The sequence below is a fragment of the Brienomyrus brachyistius genome, chromosome 4 (genome assembly GCF_023856365.1).
Source record: "Brienomyrus brachyistius isolate T26 chromosome 4, BBRACH_0.4, whole genome shotgun sequence".
Taxonomy (NCBI): Eukaryota; Metazoa; Chordata; class Actinopteri; order Osteoglossiformes; family Mormyridae; genus Brienomyrus; species Brienomyrus brachyistius.
In genome coordinates this window covers 4,526,540-4,549,237 of record NC_064536.1, presented here as the reverse complement: position 1 = coordinate 4,549,237, position 22,698 = coordinate 4,526,540, and the positions used below count along the sequence as shown (strand labels likewise).

The 22,698-nt window shown below is 42.5% G+C and overlaps 3 protein-coding genes across 55 annotated transcripts in view; 2 read left to right on the top strand and 1 right to left on the bottom strand.

The window, feature by feature from the left end:
- Nucleotides 1–6,545, top strand: part of LOC125740851 (obscurin-like) — a 96,760-nt gene extending 90,215 nt beyond the window's left edge. For 49 of the 50 annotated variants that reach the window (XM_049012583.1, XM_049012606.1, XM_049012589.1 and 46 more), the window contains 11 exons: nucleotides 38–145; nucleotides 992–1,102; nucleotides 1,504–1,671; nucleotides 1,921–2,043; nucleotides 2,180–2,347; nucleotides 2,558–2,681; nucleotides 3,237–3,476; nucleotides 3,888–4,111; nucleotides 4,576–4,651; nucleotides 4,983–5,147; nucleotides 6,013–6,545. In XM_049012583.1, coding sequence (XP_048868540.1) covers nucleotides 38–145; nucleotides 992–1,102; nucleotides 1,504–1,671; nucleotides 1,921–2,043; nucleotides 2,180–2,347; nucleotides 2,558–2,681; nucleotides 3,237–3,476; nucleotides 3,888–4,111; nucleotides 4,576–4,651; nucleotides 4,983–5,147; nucleotides 6,013–6,208 — 1,703 coding nt within the window. In that variant the 3' untranslated portion in view covers nucleotides 6,209–6,545. The remainder of the gene's footprint in view (nucleotides 1–37; nucleotides 146–991; nucleotides 1,103–1,503; nucleotides 1,672–1,920; nucleotides 2,044–2,179; nucleotides 2,348–2,557; nucleotides 2,682–3,236; nucleotides 3,477–3,887; nucleotides 4,112–4,575; nucleotides 4,652–4,982; nucleotides 5,148–6,012) is intronic. The other variant, XM_049012565.1, reaches the window with a different exon arrangement.
- A 105-nt stretch (nucleotides 6,546–6,650) lies between these two features.
- guk1a (guanylate kinase 1a) lies at nucleotides 6,651–16,600 on the bottom strand. Of its 4 annotated transcripts, none has more exons than XM_049012621.1 (8): nucleotides 15,048–15,551; nucleotides 11,744–11,857; nucleotides 11,596–11,637; nucleotides 11,265–11,361; nucleotides 8,629–8,767; nucleotides 8,348–8,432; nucleotides 7,684–7,769; nucleotides 6,651–7,556 (listed from the first exon to the last, which is right to left on the bottom strand). In XM_049012621.1, exons 1-8 carry the CDS (start codon nucleotides 15,079–15,081, stop codon nucleotides 7,521–7,523), a joined length of 633 nt encoding a protein of 210 aa, XP_048868578.1. In that variant the 5' UTR covers nucleotides 15,082–15,551; the 3' UTR covers nucleotides 6,651–7,520. The 4 variants fall into 4 exon arrangements, with proteins under 4 accessions (XP_048868578.1, XP_048868580.1, XP_048868577.1 ...); XM_049012623.1 differs by lacking the exon at nucleotides 15,048–15,551 and adding an exon at nucleotides 16,163–16,287 and having other exon boundaries at nucleotides 6,653–7,556; XM_049012620.1 differs by lacking the exon at nucleotides 15,048–15,551 and adding an exon at nucleotides 13,152–13,272 and having other exon boundaries at nucleotides 6,653–7,556.
- c4h1orf35 (chromosome 4 C1orf35 homolog) lies at nucleotides 15,599–22,541 on the top strand. Its single transcript, XM_049012618.1, has 8 exons — nucleotides 15,599–16,023; nucleotides 17,376–17,526; nucleotides 17,610–17,655; nucleotides 18,433–18,515; nucleotides 18,876–18,948; nucleotides 19,038–19,117; nucleotides 19,626–19,775; nucleotides 21,742–22,541. The coding sequence occupies exons 1-8, from the start codon at nucleotides 15,927–15,929 to the stop codon at nucleotides 21,998–22,000; spliced, it is 939 nt and encodes a 312-aa protein (XP_048868575.1). The 5' UTR covers nucleotides 15,599–15,926; the 3' UTR covers nucleotides 22,001–22,541.
- The last annotated feature ends 157 nt before the right edge of the window (nucleotides 22,542–22,698 follow it).

Genomic DNA, 22,698 nt, shown 5'->3' with positions numbered 1-22,698 from the left:
TGTATGCATTCCTGTATCCATTTCTCATCCTGAAAAGCAGCAGTATTCCTAAGTTCTGCAGAGGCGGACACTGATACCCAAGTTTCAACAAAGAGGTCGTCTGGACTCTTCTCTTTCAAACTGCTTGGGTTCAAGAGGAACAAAGGTTCAAGTTATCATCTATGGAGATTTTTTTTTTTTTTTTAAAGTAACATGCATGTCACATCCAGTACCTCAAAAACAGGGTAAAACGTTACTCGGCGGAGCACAAATATTTAGTAATATAACTGGGTTGCTACTGAAGTGCAAAATCATGAACGAATATAGTCACTTCCTGAGATGAAAGATACGTCATGATTCATTAATGATGAATAAACATGATATCGGTATTTAACTTCAGTAGTTTACAAAGGTTCGCAGAATTAACAAATATAGTAAATATAGTCACTGCTTGAGATAAAACATGTGTACCAAATTAATTAATGATGAATTAACACAAGATCATTATGAAACATGTGGCTCAGTGAGCTAAACCTAAACCTGTAATCTGAAGGTTGCTGGCTCAAACCCATATTCAGCACTTCTGAAGTTCTTGAGCAAGGCTCTTAACCCCCACCTCCCTGGGCTCTGCTGCAGGTGGCTATCCTTCACAGACAACTTACTTAACAAAAATAATAAAGGAGCAAGTTTAAGGGGGCATCAAGACAGTTTCCCCCCGGAGATCAATGAAGAATCAGTTATTATTCTTATTAACTAAGACTTAGTTTGTGGTTAAGTAATGGCATGATACTGTATTATTTGTGCCCCGTCAAGTAAAGTGTTGTCAAAAATAGTGTATAAGTTTCTCAAAAAATATCTGCCAGTTTGTGTAATAATGATAATATTGAGCCTAATGGCTTGAGCATTACAGAATCATAATTGTTCGCCGTCCGGATGGTGTGACTTAGAAATACCTGCAAAAATGTAGCTTGAAGGGAGTCAAGTCGGTGCAAAAATAGACCCTCTCTTTCAGAACCGGTATTCATCCAGGAGCTGACAGACCAGGCAGTGTCCTTAGGCCAGAAGGTCCTGCTCAGGTGCAGGATGACAGGCCACCCTGCCCCCGACATACAGTGGTATAAGGGTAAGGCTTCTGTGAGGCACTGGCAGCTGGTAAATTAGAACTTAACTGACATGATGACCTAAGAGAGGCGTATTTGTGTCCAGTCCAAGGGCGTCACAACCAAGCAGTAACTTTAGCTTATCATAAAACGCGGGCTTCATTTTGCATTGATGCACTTTAATTGAGATACCGACTGATGAGGCAGTTCGGTGCTGGGTGAGATCAAGGTATTTATGAACACCAGAGGCATGCATACCTAGCAGCAAATGAATATCGTGGATCACTGTACCATTTACACTTAATGAGATCCTTCCAGAGAGATGGAAAATGGATGGATCTACAGAGCAGCTAGTTCTTCTATCTCTTGTTGTTGATTTTACTTCTTCCCTTAAATATATTCTCTGTTTTCCTTTCTAACCCAGAGGCAAGGAGGCTGAAGAGTAACAACCAGGTCAGGCTGGCTATTGTAGACAGGGAGCTTCTGTCTCTGACCATCTTTTCAGCCAAAGAAGATGACCTGGGTAGCTATCGCTGTGTGGCCAGCAATGTAATGGGTCAGGCCTCCACCTCATGCACCCTCATCGTGTCCGGTAAGCCCTTGATGTTGGAGATAATTCCGGTAGAGCAAGTTACGGCTAGTCAAAATCAGGTGTGTTCATGTTCAGTCGCACGTGGATATTGCATGGTCAGTGTTTTAACAGGATTTGCAGCCAAAATTTGGTCTTCTGAAACAACGATACTAAAATCAGTAGCTCATAAGGGATGTTCATAGACAACCTGTTTCAGTGTGTGTTGAGCATTGCTAATACTAAACTCTTTGTGCCTCTGTCTGTGTCCAGAGCTGCCTGCATGTCCATCCAATCTTGACGTCTACCAGCTTCATGCAGATGGACTCCTGCTGGTCTGGAGACCTGTAGAATCAATTGCCGAGCTTACCTACTCCATTCAGCACAGCAGGGATGGTAAGGCTACCGCTAAAGCAGCTCTCCCTTCAACAGGATCTCATTCGGTGTCTGTATGCAAGAGCTTTGCAGTAATTTTTTGTAGGATCAGCAGAGTGCCGTAGAATTTGTGGACATTGTCTATGTGGATGTGCAGGTGGAGCGTGGATGCAGCTGGCTGTGGGCGTTGCTGACAGCTGTTACCTAGCCAGTAACCTCTCCAGGGGGGTGGCGTACAGCTTCAGGGTCGCCTGTCTCAACAGAGCTGGAGCAAGCCCCTTCAGCAGGTCTTCGGTTCCCATCGTCATCGGGTCTGAACACCAAGGCAAGCAACAGCACCCTCTGCTGTTCAATTGAGGGAAAACAAACCCACAAATAATACTGTCCTTGTAGGCTTCTCCATTTATTTAAAGCAACTAAAATCTCTCCATGATTAACCTTGGGGGCTCAGTGTTTAACATTTGGCTAAGTTCAATTTCATGATATAAGAATATGAAAGTAATGTATAATTTGGGCATTTTTTCTTAACTCCCAGATTCCCTTGCACCACTTATTTCCATGGACACCCCCTGGCCATCTGATTATGATGCTATCGGCCAGGTCACCCTCCCTTCCTCTTTGCCACAGACCAAGTACACGTTCCTCTCTGAAATCAACAGGTACTGAATCATCACACCTGCCTCTGTGCTGCTAAGAACTTCCCGATCAAGAGCTGCATTGACAGCCTTCATCATTTACTGAAGACAGCATTTGCGAAATGTGAAAGGTTTTGTTATATTGCAGCATACTGAACTCACTGTACTCTGTACTTGTGCAACATGAATCCCAGCATGCTTTGCAGAGGGCATAATGCTGGTTAGTTCTCAGTTAGTTTTTCCAAGTGTATTTGGAAATGTGTGCTTGTCCTGGGTTTGATTCTTCTGTTGCTGCTTTTTGTTCATATTGCCCATCGTCACGGCGATGATGACACCCAAAAACAACTTTAGCGTGTTTGCACTGTATACTATGCCAGTGAGTGGAATCACTTGTTCTTTTAGAAGAGTGTCAGTGTCAATATCGAGCCCCGCCTTGCCACTGCATTTAATATTTTTCCTCCCATTTTTATTGTTCTTGTTAATTAATTGTTCCATATACAGAAGCTAATTCAAGTATAAGCTGTCAATCAAAGCATCGATCAGCCGGTTTGCCCAAAGATTGTGCCTTTTCTCCTACAGGGGGCGCTTCAGTGTGGTTATACTGTGTCGGGAAGAACCAAGCAGGATGTTGTATGCGGCGAAGATCACGCCCTACAGAGCAGAGTGGCGCCAGTGGGCACTGCGCGAGTACCAGCTGCTGAGGAGGCTGTGCCACGCCCACCTGGCCCGGCTGCACTGCACTCTCATCTGGACCCACCACCTTATGCTGGTCCAGGAACTGTGTCCCGGGCGCGAGCTGCTGCGCCATCTGGCGGAAAGGTCTCGTTCACTGCAACTCCCTAATTAGATTATTAATTAGAAGACTGATAGGCTGAAGAGTCCTCACACCCGGGTTTGAACAGCTGACCTACAGGTTATCACGAAGACCTGCACGAACACCCGCCCTTTGTAGATCAGATTGCCTACCCCTCATTTACGCCATCTACTGTTGTATGTGTATAATGACACTCAAATTCCAGTCCTCGAATGTAAGATGGCCGCAGTTTTTTTTAGATGAAATTATGAGAGAGAAAAAAAAAACACTCATATTTAGAATGATAATATCAGACCTGTGAAGGACAAACTCTCAATATAAGATTTAATCAGTGGCACAGAGGTATTCGTGTAATAAATGGTGAATGAACGGAGATTCTGTATGGTGGATGTGTGAGACCGCTGACCCGCCCACAGGGACCTGTACGGCGAGATGCATGTCCAGAGGCTTCTGCAGCAGCTCATCAGCGCGGTCTTTTACCTGCACTGCAACCACGTGGCACACCTGGACCTCAGGTCTGACAACGTGCTAGTGGGGGAGGACAGCCAGCTGAAGGTGGTGGACCTCGGCTCTGCGCAGGTCTTCGTGCCGGGTCAGAGCCTCCCCGGGGGACACCTGGAGGACCTGATCGGGAGTCCAGGTGCGATTTTGACTCGTCTGCTGTATTTATTATAAGCTTTTCTTCGTTGTAGCATCACCCCTCAGCAGACCGAAGAACACAAACTAAACCTTTTGCTGTAACCTTTTTTCATATGATTAGAATGCATTTTATTGGCGTATATACGATGAAAACCAGTAATGGTTTCATTTAATAACTTTCCAAGGAGTTCACTACCTTTGCTGACTGTGGCCCTTTCTGCATTCTTAGTGTTTTATAAAATGAAAAACTATTGTGTGTTTATGCTGATTTTCTTAATTTAGTTTAAATCGATGTGTAATATGTTTTCAAGAATTCCAGGGTCGCACGTGCATTATTGAAGATGACGTGCTTTCGGAATTTCTTTTTCTCATTAGAATTTGTTTTCAGACAAACGTAAGTATTAATGTGAAAAGCTATAGGTTGTCTGTTTAGCAGTCATAGCAGTTTAGACTGTTCTACACCAGCTCCTGAAATCCTAGATGGCCAAGGGGTTGGACCGGAGACCGATGTTTGGGCAATTGGAGTGTTAGCCTTCATCATGTGAGTATACCTACGCAGGAGGTCACACCGTGGGCTTGATGTGAAGTTTGCTTCAGAAGTATTACTATTATAGTCTAGTATAGTATACTATTATTACTATTATAGTCTCGTGTACTTTCACTTTCTGGCTGATCCTTTTGTGATAATGCCTATCATTTCTGTACTGACCAAGTTGAATAAACGTCTTCCGTATCAGTACGATGCAGATGGTAATTACAGTTTCTATGTTAGCAGAAATGTCGTTTTTGCTCCGGATTTCTTTACGCTTTTATAGCCATTTATAGCTCTGTTACTCTCTCTGCTCACACGTTGCACCCGTTTTCACGCCCAGGTTGAGTGCTGATGATCCTTTTCACCCACCTGCTAACATGGAGGGCAGCAACATGGCTGCGACAGTAACCAGCAAACGAGGAAAGGTCAACTTTGGGAAATGCTACCCCAGCCTGTCTGAGGGCGCCCTCAGCTTTCTGAAAAGGACTCTGAGCAGCAAGCCTCGGTGAGCCCAGAAAGGCAGGTGGTGTGGCAGATGATAAAGGAAGATAAATTACTCCCTCCACTAAAATCTGTGATCTGCGATCAAGCCATTACAAAGTAGCAGGCCTTATAGGTAGTATTGCTAGCATTAACATGAATGCTAACACAAATACACATATTAATTTAAAGATATGCGCGGTGTAGACTGCATAGATAGTCTTGTTGACCAACTTCATGTATCAGATTATGTCAGGCAATCGTGGCCAGTGGGTGGGATCAGAACAAACAAACATTCCTGGGGGAATCTACACAGATGAAACACCAAAACGGCAGCATTGTGTCACTAGACTGACATCAATTCTGTTATGAAGTCTACGGCCAGTAGGGAGATCATTTCCAACATCTGTTGTTGCGTGTGTATAATGACATTTAATTTATAGTCCTCGAATATGACACGACCCCAGCTTTTGTAGATATCTTTTGGAAAAAATATTCTGAACAATATGGTATTAGGGTTAAGTCTTTGGCATGTTCGTTAGGCTTAATCTTAAGTTAGGCTCAATGCTTAAGCATTTGGTCTAGCCTTAGCATGTTCATTAGGGTTAACCTTAGCATTTGGTCTAGCCTTGGCATTAGCATGTTCATTAGGCTTAACCTTAGCATTTGGTCTAGCCTTGGCATTAGCATGTTCATTAGGCTTAACCTTAGCATTTGGTCTAGCCTTGGCATTAGCATGTTCATTAGGCTTAACCTTAGCATTTGGTCTAGCCTTGGCATTAGCATGTTCATTAGGCTTAACCTTAGCATTACGCAGCATTAATACTAACGTGTTTGTTATGCCTAGGCTGTCCTACATTTTCATTTGCATTTTGTCACCATTATTACAGGGTGAGGCCATCGGCTGCCGAGTGTTTTAGGTTGCCGTGGATACAAGGAGCATGCCAGCCCTTCAAGCACTGGGATACCGTAGTTTGCTTTCCCACAGACAAACTGCGGGCCTATATCCGGGCCCGGGCCACTGAGCAAGAAAGGTCCAAAACCACACTGCAGGTGCCACTCACAGCCTGCGACGGCGCCGACTGACGCCACAATTGGAGCGATAGTCCTCCTGCCTTGGACTGTTATAGGTACAGTGCGCTTCCTTATGGAGAAGGAGTCCAGCTCCAAGGTGACATCTGAGGTGAGTGGAGTGTGCAGTTTGCTTGTCTGAGTAAAGGCAGAGTGGCCGACCCCACAGGACATTATACATCCAGATGGAATGCCACAAAAGCACTCAGCCCTCGTGGCGGACAATTCCGCAAAACTTCAAAAAGGGAAAAGTTCAATTTTGCTTGTTTTATATTGATTGTAAAGTTTGCCTTATGAAGGTCTTGCCATTCAAAATGTGGTGGTGACTGATAATAAACTACACTCTTGTTTCCCCCCTACTTTTATTTACATGAACAAGGGCAAAATACAGACATGCACAATAAACACGACATGGAGTGTTAATAATCCCCCCCGCTCCGCCCCCACCCACAAGGTAAACTAGAAGGAATCTGTGAATTACAAGACTTCATTAAGGACATTAAATATATATTTTAAAAGCTGCCATAATACTACCAAAACACACCTTAGCAGTAGTTCTTCTGGTGTAGTCAGATTTCCAAGAATAAAAAAAATTGTATTTGAACGGACTCCTGACAAAGCAGCACCTGCACCCAAGAATTTAAAATGATTTAAGATTGAAAACGGTACAGTTCAGTGCTAAACAATTTAAACAAGATTTTTGTAGTAAATGGACTAAAAAAATGTAACCTTTTTTAAAAGACATTTACCCGTTTCAGTCACTACTATTCACGTGGAGGCTAGTTTAGGTTCTTTCCATTAAGAGCCAGAATTCAACTTATTTCCGCCTTTGCGTTAGATCACTAGCAACCTACAGAATAGTTTTAAATTCGCATTGTAGCCAGCATGTTACGGCACTAACCCTGTGGCCCTTGAGGATGAACTCCCTTAAATGTTTCTGCAATGTGCATTTATCGAAAACGCAGTACGTTAATTTGTAACAGCAACCATTTCTTGAGGCAAATTGCGGAAAGCGCTAAAAATGGCATGGATGGACTTCCTGCAGCGTCAAGACAAACCCACATTAACCATTAGCTTCTGTCCTTTGTAACAGAGGCCAGTGGATGTGAGACATTTAGTTGCACTTTTTTTAATAATAATAAAAAAAAAAGTCAGTCTAACTGGACTTCACTTTCTTCACCTAAAAACAGTAAAATGTCTATCTCCATTAAGCAGGTATAGAACAAAACAAAAATAAGAGTGTTCTGGTAGGTATCCAGAGATGGACAATAGATGGAATGGGGGGTGGAGTATGGCGTAACTGGAATGGCATCGTGCTGGTGTCCTCTTAGGACTTCTTGGCACTCTGGACCTTCGTGATTTCCTATGGACAGAAGAGAAAATGCAGACGAGTTTAATTCACAGCCTCATTGTCACTGCAGATGATGCATGTGACATCTTAAAAGGAAGCTATGGATACGCCAGGATTAATGCACTGGCATCAAACTCACCTCAATAAGAGCATCTTTCAGCTGCCTGTATGCATTTTCCAAGTCATCATTAACAATCAATACATCAAAAATTCCAGGTTGTTTGCCTAAAAAAAAAAAAAAAACAGAAAGCAGCCTATAAAAATCATTTCTCTTGCAAGACCATGTTCAGAACACAATTTCCTCTGGAATAAGTTATTACAGACTAAAACGGTAAACCACACAAAACCAAAAATGGACAAATACACACGTAACAATTATTTGCATAAAAAAAAATTGGTGGGTGAATATGACCAAGTAAATATTGTACTAGAAATACAAATATTTGTCAAAAAAATAAAAAATAAAAAATAGGTAGCACTATGCCCTGGGTGATTCACCGATTGTACAGTGATGGCTCTTGGAAGGAATGATTTCCCGAGGCGTTTGGCCGAGCGCTTCATATCGAGAAATCCGCAGCTGAATGTCCTTTTCTGTGTAACCGCAACACTGAAGCGAGTGAGCGACACTCTCCACGAAAAATCGACCAAAGTCTAGACGGTATCAATCTCTGCGTCATAGCATTGATAGCGTTCAGTTCCTCTCCTAGAACTGACCCAGCCTTCCTGATAGCAAAGCAAGGCTGAACAGGGAATGCATACAGCATACAGTGTGCCCCTATACCACCCAGGAGGAACAGACTTACTGAGCTCCATGTCAACACGTGCTGCATCCAGACGCTTCTGCAGACTTTCCTCAGACTCCGTCTTCCTGTCTCTCAAACGCTTCTCCTAACAAAAAGGAAACTAAAACTTCACTTTCCCTGTGCCAGCAGAAGACACTTCATCACTTTGATACTTTCAAAATATCCTACCATAACCCTGCTCTGGCAATGGATGGATGAATGGTTAAAATTTAAGTTCTGTACTGCTATTGGGAAATGTGACCCTCCCCATTAAGAAATGCAGACTGCAGCAACTTTCTTACCAAGGCTTCAAGAGAGGGCGGGTGGATTGTGATGTAAATCGGGTTGAGGTCTGTCTTCTTAATATTCATCACACCCTGCATGTCAATATCCAGGATGCAAATCAGGTTCTTTGCCTGGACGTCCTGCACTGCCGCTTTGCTGGAGAGACAACGATGCCGTACATCGGCCATAAGGTACACAATCGACAGCAACACCGTTTCTTCACTGCGCAGGTTTTTAAAAAGTAACCGATGCAGGTAGCACAAAGGAAAGTAAACATTAAAATTTAGCTTAATGTTGAATTCAGATTGTGTTTGAAGATGGGAAGATGCATAGCTCAGTCACTTAGGGATCCACGTCTAATGTTTAAGACCCGTTGCCGGCAGACCAATCATAACAACAAATTTATTTTTGTATAGCGCATTATAACAACATTACATCGTTTCAAAGCGCTTTACAGTTTCCGCACCCAGAGCCCCCAGTGAGCAAGCCAAAGGCGACAGTGGCAAGTAAAAAACTCCCAAGAAGGAAGAAACCTTGGGAGGGACCAGACTCAAAGGGGGAGCCCATCCTCCAGGGGGCAGCAGGGAGAGTCAAATAGGAGAGATGGTTAAGTGCCAAGTCACACTGTCCAAGTCATGAGATTTGAGAAATAACTGGAGAGCAGGGAGGTGATGACAAGCCAGTGCCGAGTGTTCTTCCAAATCGCCAGGCAACTAGAGGTAAGGCAGCGGGTCATACATGGAATATCACCAGTGGGCCTTTCAGCAAAGGCTGTGTCAACTGATTCTATACTGAAAAACCTATATGTGAGAGGAGAGTTTGCGCGCGCGCACGCGCACACACACACGCACCACGATTACTCAATAAATATTGAAAAGCACCAGTTCGAACATTCTCCTAAAAATCGATCACTTGCCAGTATGGCGGAAGGAAGATCGCACATAGCGGACGGAGATCCAAGTACAAATTAAAAGCATCGGGTGCATGTAAACACGTCACATTAAAAACGAATGAAAATGCAGTCTGTCAATATTGCAACGCAGAGCTTTTATGGCACAGCACGACTGCAATGGAAATACATGTTAAAAGAAGACATTCAGGTTTGACAGATTGACCCAGAAACACGAAGTTAGCCATAGATGTGCATCATTTAACCATTTCCAATGTCATCTGGCTTTCGTTAATTTCTGATGTGGTAATGAATCAGAACACATCCATGTAAAGCGCCTTGGGATGACTGATGAAAGGTGATATATAAAAATAAACTGAATTGAATTTAACCTCCGAGTAGCTTAGCTTGTCTGTCACAGACTTTTGCTTAAATTTACTTACAATCCCTGTACATCAAAAATAAATCACTGCTAAAGCAATGGTTGGCACCATCACTTTACCACATAATCTTATGGTACATATAACGAATTAGGCCTAATTTTTTATAAAGGTATCAGACTTTGTTTTGTACTCTTCTTACAAACGCAATGCAACACAAAGTGCTTTACGTATTTAAAAAAAAAAAAAAAAAAATGTACAAAAAGACATTAAAAAATATAAGTAAACAAAGGACAATAAATACAGGACATGACGAAACGTTATCATGGATGTCAAATTTGCATGAGGAAACAGAGGCAGGTTAACATATCGTTATTGTTTGTTATATATTGATATTGTTTGTTAGTCCTGAACGATATTGGAAAAGGTTCACATTGTGATTGGACGTTTTTTGTGAATGGGGTTGAAAATGTACTATATTCACTCAAAATAACTTTTTAATCCAGCAGAGTCCGACAAATAAGTTAGTGGCGCCTTTGCAAAGTACCAGTCGACAAATCACGTTCTACTTTTCAATATCGCATCTCTGTGGAATACAACACATTTCCACGCAGCAGAAGATGAACGGCTTGTCATGACCAGCTCTTGCTAGCTTTTCCCCTCGTCACTTATTTTGTTTAATTTCTCAAAACGCACCACAAGATCTAGGAGCGAGTCCAACAGCAGGGATGTGAATGATTATGACCGTTTTGGAGGGCACACATGCAGAGCAGTGGCAATAAACTATACGACTAACATATACCTGATAATGTTGAAAAGGAACAATCATTAAAATTGCAGAGCTTGCAAAGTTTGGTTTCCTATGACGGAGTTAGTGTTTTAGCACCGCTTATTGATTGTGTGAATGCAGCAGACTCTCGATCCTTGAGATGTAATCACAAGGACACGAAATACCATATAGATATTAATAAATAATCGCACATCATGCAAGTTTGTCAGGGTGGCGCACTGGGTAGCTCTGTCCCCATTTGGGGAGTGTCCCAGTTCACCCCATGTGTGCTTTCTCGGCAGACCCTCCAGTTTCCTACAGCCGTCCAAAAACATGCGTGTAAGTGAATTGGGGTGCCTACATTTTCCGTATGTGTGACTAAATCAATTGCCATGCATATTATAAACCATTACTCGAATCGTCAGGGTAAATTGGTAGACATCAAAAATTGAGTAAAATCAATGTGACGGCCCTTTATCCCTCTCGCAACAACCTCCTCATGAAAAGCAACCAAAGCATTCCTGTGTAACTTGTACTATCAGTACATCTTAAAAGATGTAAGAAACACACACTGGGATAACAAATATTACCCATACATACAACTGGCATACATACCTCGTCCCATACATATTGCCAGAGAATTCTGCACTCTCAATGAATTCACCCTTAGCAATACCAGCCTGCATGGCCTCCCGGGAAACATAATAGTAATCTGTAAGGAGAAACACGTGACAATTAAAAGCCTCTCCAGGAGGATCCCACAAACCTGCTAAGATGATTAGCAGCCCCCAAGCCCTTGCTCACGCAATAGTGATGGGAGAGGTTTGACAGATGGTGCAGTGCATTAGAAGGTCTTTACAGTGATGTGCATCAGCAATCAGGCTCGGAAGAAATTCATCTCCTTTTACATCCACTGCATTTATCATCAACATTTAAGCACTCTTACCTTTGCCATCCTCTTCCCCCTGTCGCGGTTTCCTCGTCGTGTCTGGAATGAAAAGGAGGGGGGGTGGGGGGCTCTAATTAGCCGGACACATCACAAGTTCACCATGCCGCCCCTGCTTTGACACAGAGCGAACGGCGAGCAGCCTTACGGGAGATGCTGAAGCCAAAGACGCCGTCGTACTCCTTGAGAAGCCTTTTCAGCAGTGTACTCTTCCCTGCTCCAGATGGTCCACTCAACACGATGGGTCTTGGTCCTGCCATTGCTGGGGTTCACAAAGGGACAGACAGATGGAGATCACAAGATTATACATCTAAGAGTTAGAGCACCCCACCCACAGCGCAACCTGACATCTACATAAAGGATGTGAAGAACAAACACTGAGGACGGTCCGGGTGACCACAAGGGGAGCTGCTGAAGATCTGGCATAAGTAAGGAGTGACTAAGCATGAGCTCAAAGTCCCACTGCTGGTCCAGCAATGCAATTATTCATCTAGCGTCAGCCAGCAAAACAGCCACAGATCATACAACTGCATTACATTTCATTATAGTCCCTCAAGCCAAATCGGTGCATCCACTGCCAATTTGGGGGGACGACTACCCTGATCTATTTTTCCAAATAAAAGGCTTACCCTCTCAGTTCCTGTGTACAATTCTGTGACTCCATTTACATTTATTTAACAAACATCTTTGCCTGGCGCAACATGCAGGCGAGTCATTAATACGCAGATGCAAGACATCCTTGCTACTGGTCCAATCTACTACTGCTCATTACTCTCATTTCATTGGTGAGAAAGGGCCAAAAATAGATCTTGTAGCAACTTAACCACAATACAAGCAAGTTAAAAATAAAAAGGAGAGGGGGGCAAATACGTGCATAAGACAGCATAAAATCCATTTTGCTCTGCCTTGCCCAAACAAGCCTGACCCAGCCCAGCTCCTTACACCTGATTGCGGGTCCGCTAATCAACTCCCTTGACGCAAGGTGCCAAACTGTGGGGAAAGATCTTAATTACACATTTTTCGGATTAACCGTTTTGAACTGAAAAGCAGCTGAACTGCTAACTTTAAAATAAAATTCCTGATTGTGTGTGTGTGTGTGGAAATAAACTTATTCCCATTCGCCAAGGACAGAACAAAAGTGCCTAGTCATTCCTCTTCTGCTACCACTCAAACACTGTCTGGGTTACACTCCCCCCCCAATATATATAATATAAATATCGTGTGTGTGTGTGTGAGATATATGTATATATATACATATATAAAAAAATAATGACACATAGATGTGGGAAAGGTTACTGAAATGTATTAAAGTTAAATATTCAGGAAGCAATATCCTCATTTACAAGTATAATGACACACTAATTTATTATTGGCTGCTTCCAGATTTTCAGCAGTGTTCTACAAATATTCTGAGTGTGGTCACAATGCGTTTGTAGTAATATTGGTTAATACCCTTCAATTCCCTCAAACTTTGTTGTTCTGTTCATATCCATATCAAGACCTAACCCAAACCAAGCTTCCAAGACCATCTGGAAGAATAAAATATTTGCTCTTACCTGCTCCCAGACAGTGTTGCGAGTTCAGCTGACTTGAAAGGAATGATAAGTCAGTACTGAGCCTTATCATCTAATGGCCCAAAGGAAGAGTAAGTGGAAGATGCTGCAGCCAAGGTTACTGCCTGAGCCAATCAGCTTTACCCACAGAGATAATTAACAGCGTGCTCGCTGTTGACAAGGAGATAGCTGTTCGGGCCCCACTAAACAGGCAACATGTGACCTGAGAACAAGTCGCAGCTAGAGCAAATAGCAGCGAACACACAGCTACATTAAAGCACATGTTGTGACTTGGGAGAATCATCACATACATATTACCATGATATAAATAAAAACAAACACACAAAACCACCACTCTCTCTCTCACACACACACTACTGGGGGGACCCTCGTTGTAGAAATTCCAAAAAGAAGAAGGTGAAAGGCTACTTTCTGCATAATTATTTACATGTACTTCCGCAGAATAAGAATAGTTCCTAATATATTAAAGCAGTACATAAAACCACATACAACTCAACCATCTGGAAGGAAATTCAGAACAGTAATTAAAGGCAATTATGCGTTTTGTCAGAATGTCATATATAGCTGGAATATCATGGGTATTGAACATGCGGATTGTATCAACTGTACTGTGTTCACAGGAACACTGGACACAGCAGTGTAGAAGGTATTACAAGAATCTTATAATCCAGCAAATAAACCTACCATATAGACCTAAGCATTCAACTGAGCTGAAGATAAAAAAAAAAAAAAGAGACGTGGAATGAGGACTTAGGACCAGGCAGGGAGTAGAACAAGGAACATTCGCTGTCTCAGGCATTGCTGTACTGGATGAATGTCAAGCCATGTCATCCATAATTTGATTCACGCTATTATAAAATTGCTGGCGTTAAAACTGGCTTGGAGCAGCTGCAGGTGACAGAGGCCCTTGAAGCAGAAAGCATCGACAGCCCCCAAGCTCCCTCTGTCACAGTCAGAGCCATGGCCAAAAATAATGGGGCTGAAGCAAAGCTGAGGGTGAAAGGTCGCATTTATCAATACCCTACTGCCCAGCTAAGCTGCGCATCTACTAAAGGGTTCCCAAATGAAAACTCATGGCCATAATTACATGCCTTTTCAAGGTTCCTGTTCTTCTGTTCTGATCTCATGTATATTTCAGCATCACTTAAAGCATTACGAATTAGGGTGGGGGGGGGGTGTTGGGGAAGATTAAGCTTTGAATACAAGACATTCATTTCACCGTAGGCTCGTAGTTTCCATTCCTGACCACCTGATCATCATGTGATCTGTTAAACTGGAATCATACCTAAACACTAATCAAGCCATTTTGATTGACGGAATGTTTCACATTCCAAACACACTGGAATTTTTAAAGACTTAAAAACTTTATATTAATGTAAATTTACCTAACCCTTAATCGTTCACTATTCCTTTAACACTTTTTACCCTATATAGTCTCCATAATAATACAACCAGTAAAACACCTAGACTGTGTATTGAAACAATTAAATCAGTGCTGATATCACTTAATTCTCAAATAATCGAACTTACCATTTCCTGTGAACGCCTTACATCTGCTGCTACCACATTCATTTAAAAACCTCATACACATTCATGTATATACGCTTCAATAAGTCATTGTACATGAATTCTGCACAAAAAGTGAAAATACTTAACTGCTCGTAAGCATTACGATCATGACAAAAAAAAACATCACTGTGAACTGACAATTAACACTAAATCGTTCCGTCCAATTCTATATATTTTAGAGAAGTGGTGGCTAAGCATATGCATTACTCATTAAGATTATACGAAAGATCTGCTAGCGATGTGAAGTCAGGTAAAAATGTAAGTGCAATTGCAGAACTGTATAGCGTCGGAATATTTTTTGCAACCTACCAGAGAAGAGTCTGGATAAAAATTTCATGTACATCTGGACTTAATCGTATGCAGGATCTCTGGAATGTCTCCTGCGCCCCTTTTAAGATTTATACAGGCTTCCTTCCGCAAGACAGCCATTAGCAACACAGCTCTGGCGTCATCACAGTGCGGCGAAAGAAACCGGATCACCATGGTGACTACGCCGCATTCGCAATCGTCCAATTTGGTCGTCAACAAACTTACATATCTAAAATGTACTTGCACTATCCCGTTCAGAAACAAAACCAGGTGAACAGTACAACCAAATCCATGAACTTAAAATGTTACATACGAAATGTCTGAATTATTAGCTATGTATTTTGATACTTTGATCAGTTTTACAATTAAAATTTGCCAAGACAAAGAAAAATTGAAAGAACCCAGCCCCTGAACTGAACTCCATGTTAGCTTTAAAAAGCCATCAATGTATAAAAGCATATTTTATAATCTATTATTCTGTTTTCGATTTCAAGCACGCCGTAATAAACCCCGGCATATGCGGGCGGATCTATCAACAGCATCACAGGGGTATCATGACTAAAGCACGTTGAAAACGGCGCATAAACAGCGCGTTGCCGTTCAGGAACTTAAAACGCTAAAAAGGGACAGACACGTATGAATAGTTTTTTGTTTTTAATTGTACGGTTACCGCGTCGTTTTTCCAATTTCTTACCATTTAAATGCAGCTCCCCCACTGACTATCTTACACGGCCGAGTGAGCGGCGCACAACCCGAGGAGCATAGCAGCAGGAAACATCCGGGACTTTGCAATTCTGAAGGCCGCATTTGGGTGGACTCGCGCCACATAAACGAGGACACTTCAATTACTACAATTTAGGGAAGACTAACTTGGACAAAATGTTTGGCTCGTCCAGAACTGGAGGTGTACGGGGAGGCCAAGACCAGTTCAACTGGGATGATGTTAAGACCGACAAACACAGGGAAAACTATCTGGGTAAGAATTACGAATAACACTCGGTCCCGGTTCGTGCATTTCAAGGGAAACCTTTAGCCCAATTTCAGATGGACACTGTAATTCTCAACACACATGAACTGAAACCGTCAAAAACTTGACTAAATTTTAACGGCATTACCTGTTTACCCTAAACGTAATAACGCGTAATGTCCGATCCCGAATTACGGAGTTATCTGTCAGCCATTTCCGCTGCGGATATCTGCTCCGCACAGTCTCTTTTTACCTTATAACGAGGCTCAGCCCTGCCACCTCATAGTCCTTCAGATCGAAAGTAGAACCATAGGCTGTGGCGCGACCCTAAGCAAAGGCCGCCGCGTGGCTCGCGTGAGGTCCCCAGGTGCACGCGCTAAGTCTCCGGCCCAGCCGCCTTTTATTGTCTGTTTCGGCCGCCACGTTTGCGAGAACCTGGACTGTCGACCAGATCTCCCCACCCATCTATGACAGTGAATGACCGCTACTGATATCATGTGCTCTGCTGGAATAATCTACAGTTTGATACGGCTTTACGAAATTTTGGACAAGTATGAGTGGTTGGGAAGTTAGTAAATTATACTATAAGCTTCAACTTCTACGGAAGCCTGGAAGTATTGCTCATGTATGGGTACTTTGCCTTTACTTAAGTAGAACAATCATTCCGGGTGTATCATCTATGATATTTGAAACATGTATTTTCCTAGTTTTAATTATTGGTTCCTGAGTACTTACACTGTTTGACATAGTTTGTAGTCTAAATAGCAGCTAAATTCTGCCATTTGCAATTACACTTATATTTTTAAACATATGAATTTTGTTGGCCTTTACTTCTCATATGATTTTTTAAAATGCTTGTAAGGGTTGTCTTATTAGGGGGGGTGGCATGGTGGTCCAGTGGTTAGCACTGTTGCCTCACACCTCTGTGACCCAGGTTCGAGTCTCCGCCTGGGTCACACGTGTGTGGAGTTTGCATGTTCTCCCCATGTCATTGTGGGGTTTCCCCCCACAGTTCAAAAACTCGCTGAGGTTAATTGGAGTTGCTAAAATTGCCCGTAGGTGTGCATGTGTGAATGAATGGTGTGTGAGTGTGTGCATGTGTGAATGAATGGTGTGTGAGTGTGCCCTGCGATGGGCTGGCCCCCCATCCTGGGTTGTTCCCTGCCTCGTGCCCATTGATTCCGGGATAGGCTCCCCGTGACCCAGTTAGATAAGCGGTTTGGAAAATGGATGGATGGTTGGTTATCTTATTAACACCTTAGTGTTATCCACCTTCTCCGGCTGTTGCTGATTGTGGCTTATGATGTCCCTGTATCTTAATTCTCTCATCGCTCACTGTGAACTTGTCTTTCCTCCACTAGGGAATTCCCTCATGGCGCCGGTCGGCCGCTGGCAGAAGGGTCGCGATCTAACCTGGTACGCAAAGGACAAGAAGGGCAGGGCGCAGTTATCCCGGGACGCGGAGCTGGAGGCTGTGCGCCAGGCGGAGCAGGATGCGCTTATGGTGGCTTTGTGAGTGCAGGCTCCTCAGTGAGCAGCAGTCACTGCACAATGCGCTCATCTGCTTAAATAACTGCTTTCCTTTCTTTTCTTAGAGGCCACAAGAATATAAAGAAACAACCAACCGGTCTTACTAGAGAGGTCTGTATTTTTAAAAAGTGACACGTTAATTCCATTCTTACTCTATCTCCAATCCACAAATCGGTGGTCTGCAGAGAAAGGGGGTGGACAGAACAGAGTTGCAAGAATGGGTCCATCTAACGGATCGTATGATCTCCTGCCGAATAAACGCAGTGCGAGAATCTCCAGCCTGCAGTGCTGACGTCATTTGCATTTGCCCACAGAGCGTGGCCCGTGGAACACGCTAAGCTTCCTCCTCAAAACTCAGAACACTTTATGTGTATGTGAATATTCTGGAATTGGCTGCGGTTCGGTGCAAACAGTGAACACAGTTAACAGGACACAGTGCAAACAGGAATGAATGACAGCTATCCAGTGCAAACATAGAATAGAATTCCTTTTATTGTATAATGAGATTAAGAGCAGCTCCTTCAGTGCAAACATTTATGCAGAACGCGACAAACAATAGAGTGCAAAAAGTTCTGCAGCGCTATATACATATGGAAGAATAAATAACTAAATAGGGTTTTTTAAATATATCAATATACAGTGTGATATGCAGTGTGGGTTATTGCACATTATTTAGGTATTATACGGTAATGATGATCATGTGCAGTAAGTAGTGGATGTTGGACACAGCAATGATATTGCACAGTATTCATAAGAGTACAATAGGATTAAAAAGATACAGAGAAACACACAGTGCATGCAGGCAAATGCAGTACATGCAGCAGTCCTTACAGTCAGCAAATGTTATGTATTACTTCAGCTGACGGTGACATCATGCTTGATTTTCAGGACTTGTCTGAATTGTGCAAAAGGGAGGAGGCAGACAGCGACACCCGAAACGTGGACCGAGTCTCTGGTCTCGGCAGTTCCAGGTGCCCTTTCCTCTAGGAAGCCGAAGCGACTGATGTTCCAACATTTATTAACAGTAGTAGATAGCAAAGCTGGGTGCAAATCCAACTTTGAGTTTAAACTTCTCTGCGCCTTGGGGTTCTTTGGCTGCTGTTCCCTTGTGATTACGGACTGAGAAAAGCAGTTACCGGCCACCTGAGGGTTTGCTTAGCCAAACATGAAAGAACACGTAGGCTTCTGCTTAAACATTTAGCCGTTCGGTGTTACCACTGCAATAAACAATTTAGTCTTCCCTGCAGATCGTCTGCCTGAAATGTTATTGTGAAATCTCTCATTACATTTTTACGTTTTACTTACAATTCAGTGTTTTACTCTTATTGTAGTGCTGGAGCAAGAAAAGTCATCCTCTCCAAGCAGGAAAAGGAGGCTATAAAAATGGGCTTGCCGGTGTTTACTGTAAGTCTACAGTTTTGTTGTTAGCTGGCCAACTGAATTTCAGTTAATGCAGATATTTAATGTACGAATCGCCTTAATTGTTATCTTAGCATCATAGATGTGAAGAGAACCAGGAGACACCCAGCAATAAGACTTCTGAGGACAAGGGGGAAGGTGCTGATGAAGAAAGGTGACCAGGTCTAATTTATGATCCTGTTTTTATCGTTAACGAAAGATAAAGCTATACGAAAACGGTTTTGTACACTGAAGTAGGATGCCAAAATTAACTACAACTAAAAACTATAAACATTGCTTCCTAAGCTAACTGAAATAAAACATGTCAAATACTTTACATTTTTACACTTATTTACACTTTAGTTAAAGTAATAATTTATTTAGCATTAGTACGTAATGTGCTCTGTGTATTCAAGTAGGGTTTTCTAAATAGCAGGCACAACATGAACAGCTCTGCAACTTTCAGTATATCACTAGAAACACTAAATGAAAGTATATCTTTAAAATTAACATGAATAAAACAATACTGAAAGCTAACTAAAACTAAACCGGATTTCAAGTGAAAATTGAAAATACAAAAATAAAGCTAAATTAAAAAAATCAAGACTTTGATAACCTCTGTAGCGACCGTGTCGCGTGCAACTGTATGCAGCAGGTGTCACCCGCAAATGCATCTCTTGCAGACGGAGTGACTCCGTACAGCGCGATGGCAAGAGGAAGAAAAAGAAGGAAAAGAAGTGCAAATCGGAGAAGAAGAAAAAGAGAAAGAAGAAGAGTCACCACAGAAGGGGGGAGTCCTCCTCAGGATCCGAGTCTGAAGATGACAGCGATAGGTAAACAGCTTCCATTCGTCCTTCCGTCAAGTCAGACCTGACATCCTTAATTAGGGGATTTTGAGCTTCTAAAAAGTATGAGGTGTGGTGGCTTGATCTGTAGAAGCTGAACAGAAACTCAAACACTGACTGGATCTTCCACTTTAGAAGACTGATGTTGCCCAACTTTGCAGGCTAACTGCAAGTTACACACACACACACACACACACACACACACACACACACACACACACACACACACACACACACACACACACACACACACACACACACACACACACACAGGTATTAGCAGTAATGTTTATAAATGGTCCGAGAATCATACATTGGACGATAACAAGCGTTAGTTGAATAAAATTCTGCTAATCTCAAAAAATTGGAAGTGTTTCCGTAATTTGGCCCACTAATGTATGTCTATTTCTGCATTTAGTTTCTTTAAAAAAATAAATCTCTATATTGAGTGTTCAGTGCATTTCATTTGCTATAGGCCTATATTGAACAATGCTTACAATTGATTGAATTTGTCTCCACCAAAGGGTGGCGCCAGAGTCTCGATCACGAAACTGCTCTCTGAAACAGGTCATGCATTTTCTTAGATGTTTATAATGCAGACGAGGAAGAAAGTGGGATTTAAGCAATTTTACATTATATCTCTGTCCAGTCTAAATGTAGCTTAACGTGGTGTCTTCTTACATCGGCAGTCTGTTCTGAGTTCCCTGTGGTACATCACTAACGCCTCCATGCAATGTCCAGTGAATGCTAATACGAATACAGCCACCCCCCGTTTAGCGACATCCTCAGTTAGTGACTATTTGCAAATATGATGATGATAGATTAATTCTCCGACCAATTGCTCATTTATGACCAAATATCGCATGCCTGACAACAGTGCGCGAGGTCTTTGAAGTAGAAGTCGCAGCTGTTCTTAAAAAAGTTGACTTCATGAAGGAAAAAAAAATTGAGTACGGAACGCTGAAGCAAAGTGATAAGCAGAGTCGAGGTCACACCTCGGCTACCGTGATTTTCACATAGCGACCGTTTCCTTAGCGACCTACCCGCTTTTAGGTGCACCCACATTTTTCACAGTGCTTTTAGTGCCGCAATAATACATTTTAAGGCTTCCCTACTCCCCATTTCCCCATTTCATTGATAGTTATGTAAAAGATTGTAAATAATAGAATAAAGGTGCAGGGAAATGTTTGTCTTTTTGAATCACAGCGCAAGCAAACAAAAAAAAACTGCAAAAAACTTTATTTTAAACAACTTACAAATGATCAAAATAATAACAATGATGATTGAAGAGCTTGACAAACTGCACATTTCAAAAACTCAAAAGATTGAAAAGTGTGCTGTACTTGTAGAAAAAGGTTCTGTTTGCCGCTGCCTTATGCTAAATGCGGGGGGGGGCGGGGGGGGACTCCAGTGGTCGCACACTTACCACGATACAGTATGTGTTTCTTAGACCAGTGTTTCTGACAGTGTACACTTCCAAATATTTTAAATGTGCTTTTATTATTATTAAATAATCACTTACATTTAGCCGTTTAGCTTGATAGTATATCTTTAGCTCAACAGCAGAAGCAATCATTAATAAAGCAAGCATTAATAAAATAGGCCCACACAAGCAAATGTTTTTAAAAAGGTGTGTGTTCATTTAAAAACCGTTTACATTTAGCTTGATAATGTAATCGACCTTACACTGATGTAGTCTGTATTTAGCTCAGTGGCAGTAGCAAACATTTACATCAATAAAATAGACCACTACAAAAGTGTGTCTGGATTACTTGTATTTATATAATGGTGTTTGTAAAGTGTTCTAATTTTGAACGAACAGGGTGACTCCATCTATATTTTGGCTGGAGGTGTGGGGGAGAGACGGACCCACGAGGATCTCCATTCATTCATTCATTCATTTGTGGATGTCTGTGTGTGTGTGTGTGTTTGTGTGTGTGTCTGTCACCTTCAGGAGGAGAAAGGACCACCATCGTCCTCATCCATCATCGGGCCGACAGAGTGGAGCCAGACCCCGAGATGGCTATTCATCAGTGGGGGCAAAGGCCGGAGCCTGCCCCTCCTCCCCGCTCCGGCAGCACCAGCAGCGGCGGCGGCGTCATGACACCGGGTCGTCCTCGGATGGGGGCATGGATGCACCCCATCGCTACAGTGGCCGCCCCCCCATCGGACCCGGTCAGAAGAGACGCCACGACACGGACTCTGACAGCTGATGGACCCCAAAGGGGCGCCCTCCCTTCTCCTGCCTCCACAGAAATCCTGGACACTTCAGTCGTTGTGCCACAGTCCAAAAACACTTTAAAAACATCCTCACCCTTTCCTCTCATAGCTGCCTCAAACTCCCAAACCCTCCACCACAGCTGACCAGTAGCCGTTAAGAACATTCACCAGCAGAGGGCAGTGTGGCCTTTTGTGCCGAATCCTAAGTATTCTTGATGTTCTTAATCAAATGCTTCCCTTCTGATTTATAATTCATATTACAACATTCTCTGTTCTTGGCAAGCTTTGTGAGGCAGCGATCAAGATGATTTTTAATGCTTTTATTGTTATCCATTGTGAACGTCGCACATTTTTTTTCTGTGACATTTAAAATTATCGGTTGACATGAGGGAAATTTTTGTCATGATATTGAGGGCTTTTGATACTTCGTGTAATTAATTCGTAAAGTAGTTTCTTTCAGTTGTCATTGTAACACAGTTTTGTATGCTACTGTAACAGATGCGCAAAATAAATTTGTTTCTTGCTGTGGCACAATTGATTATTGACTGATGCCTAATTACACTCTGATCTCTGGCTTCTAACCGTTTGCCTCATTCTTGTCACAGTCTTGCCTCATTTCCTCATTTGCATACAGAGGTAATGAGAAGTGTCTTGTGACTCCTAGAGATGAAGATCAAGGTGGAATAATAGC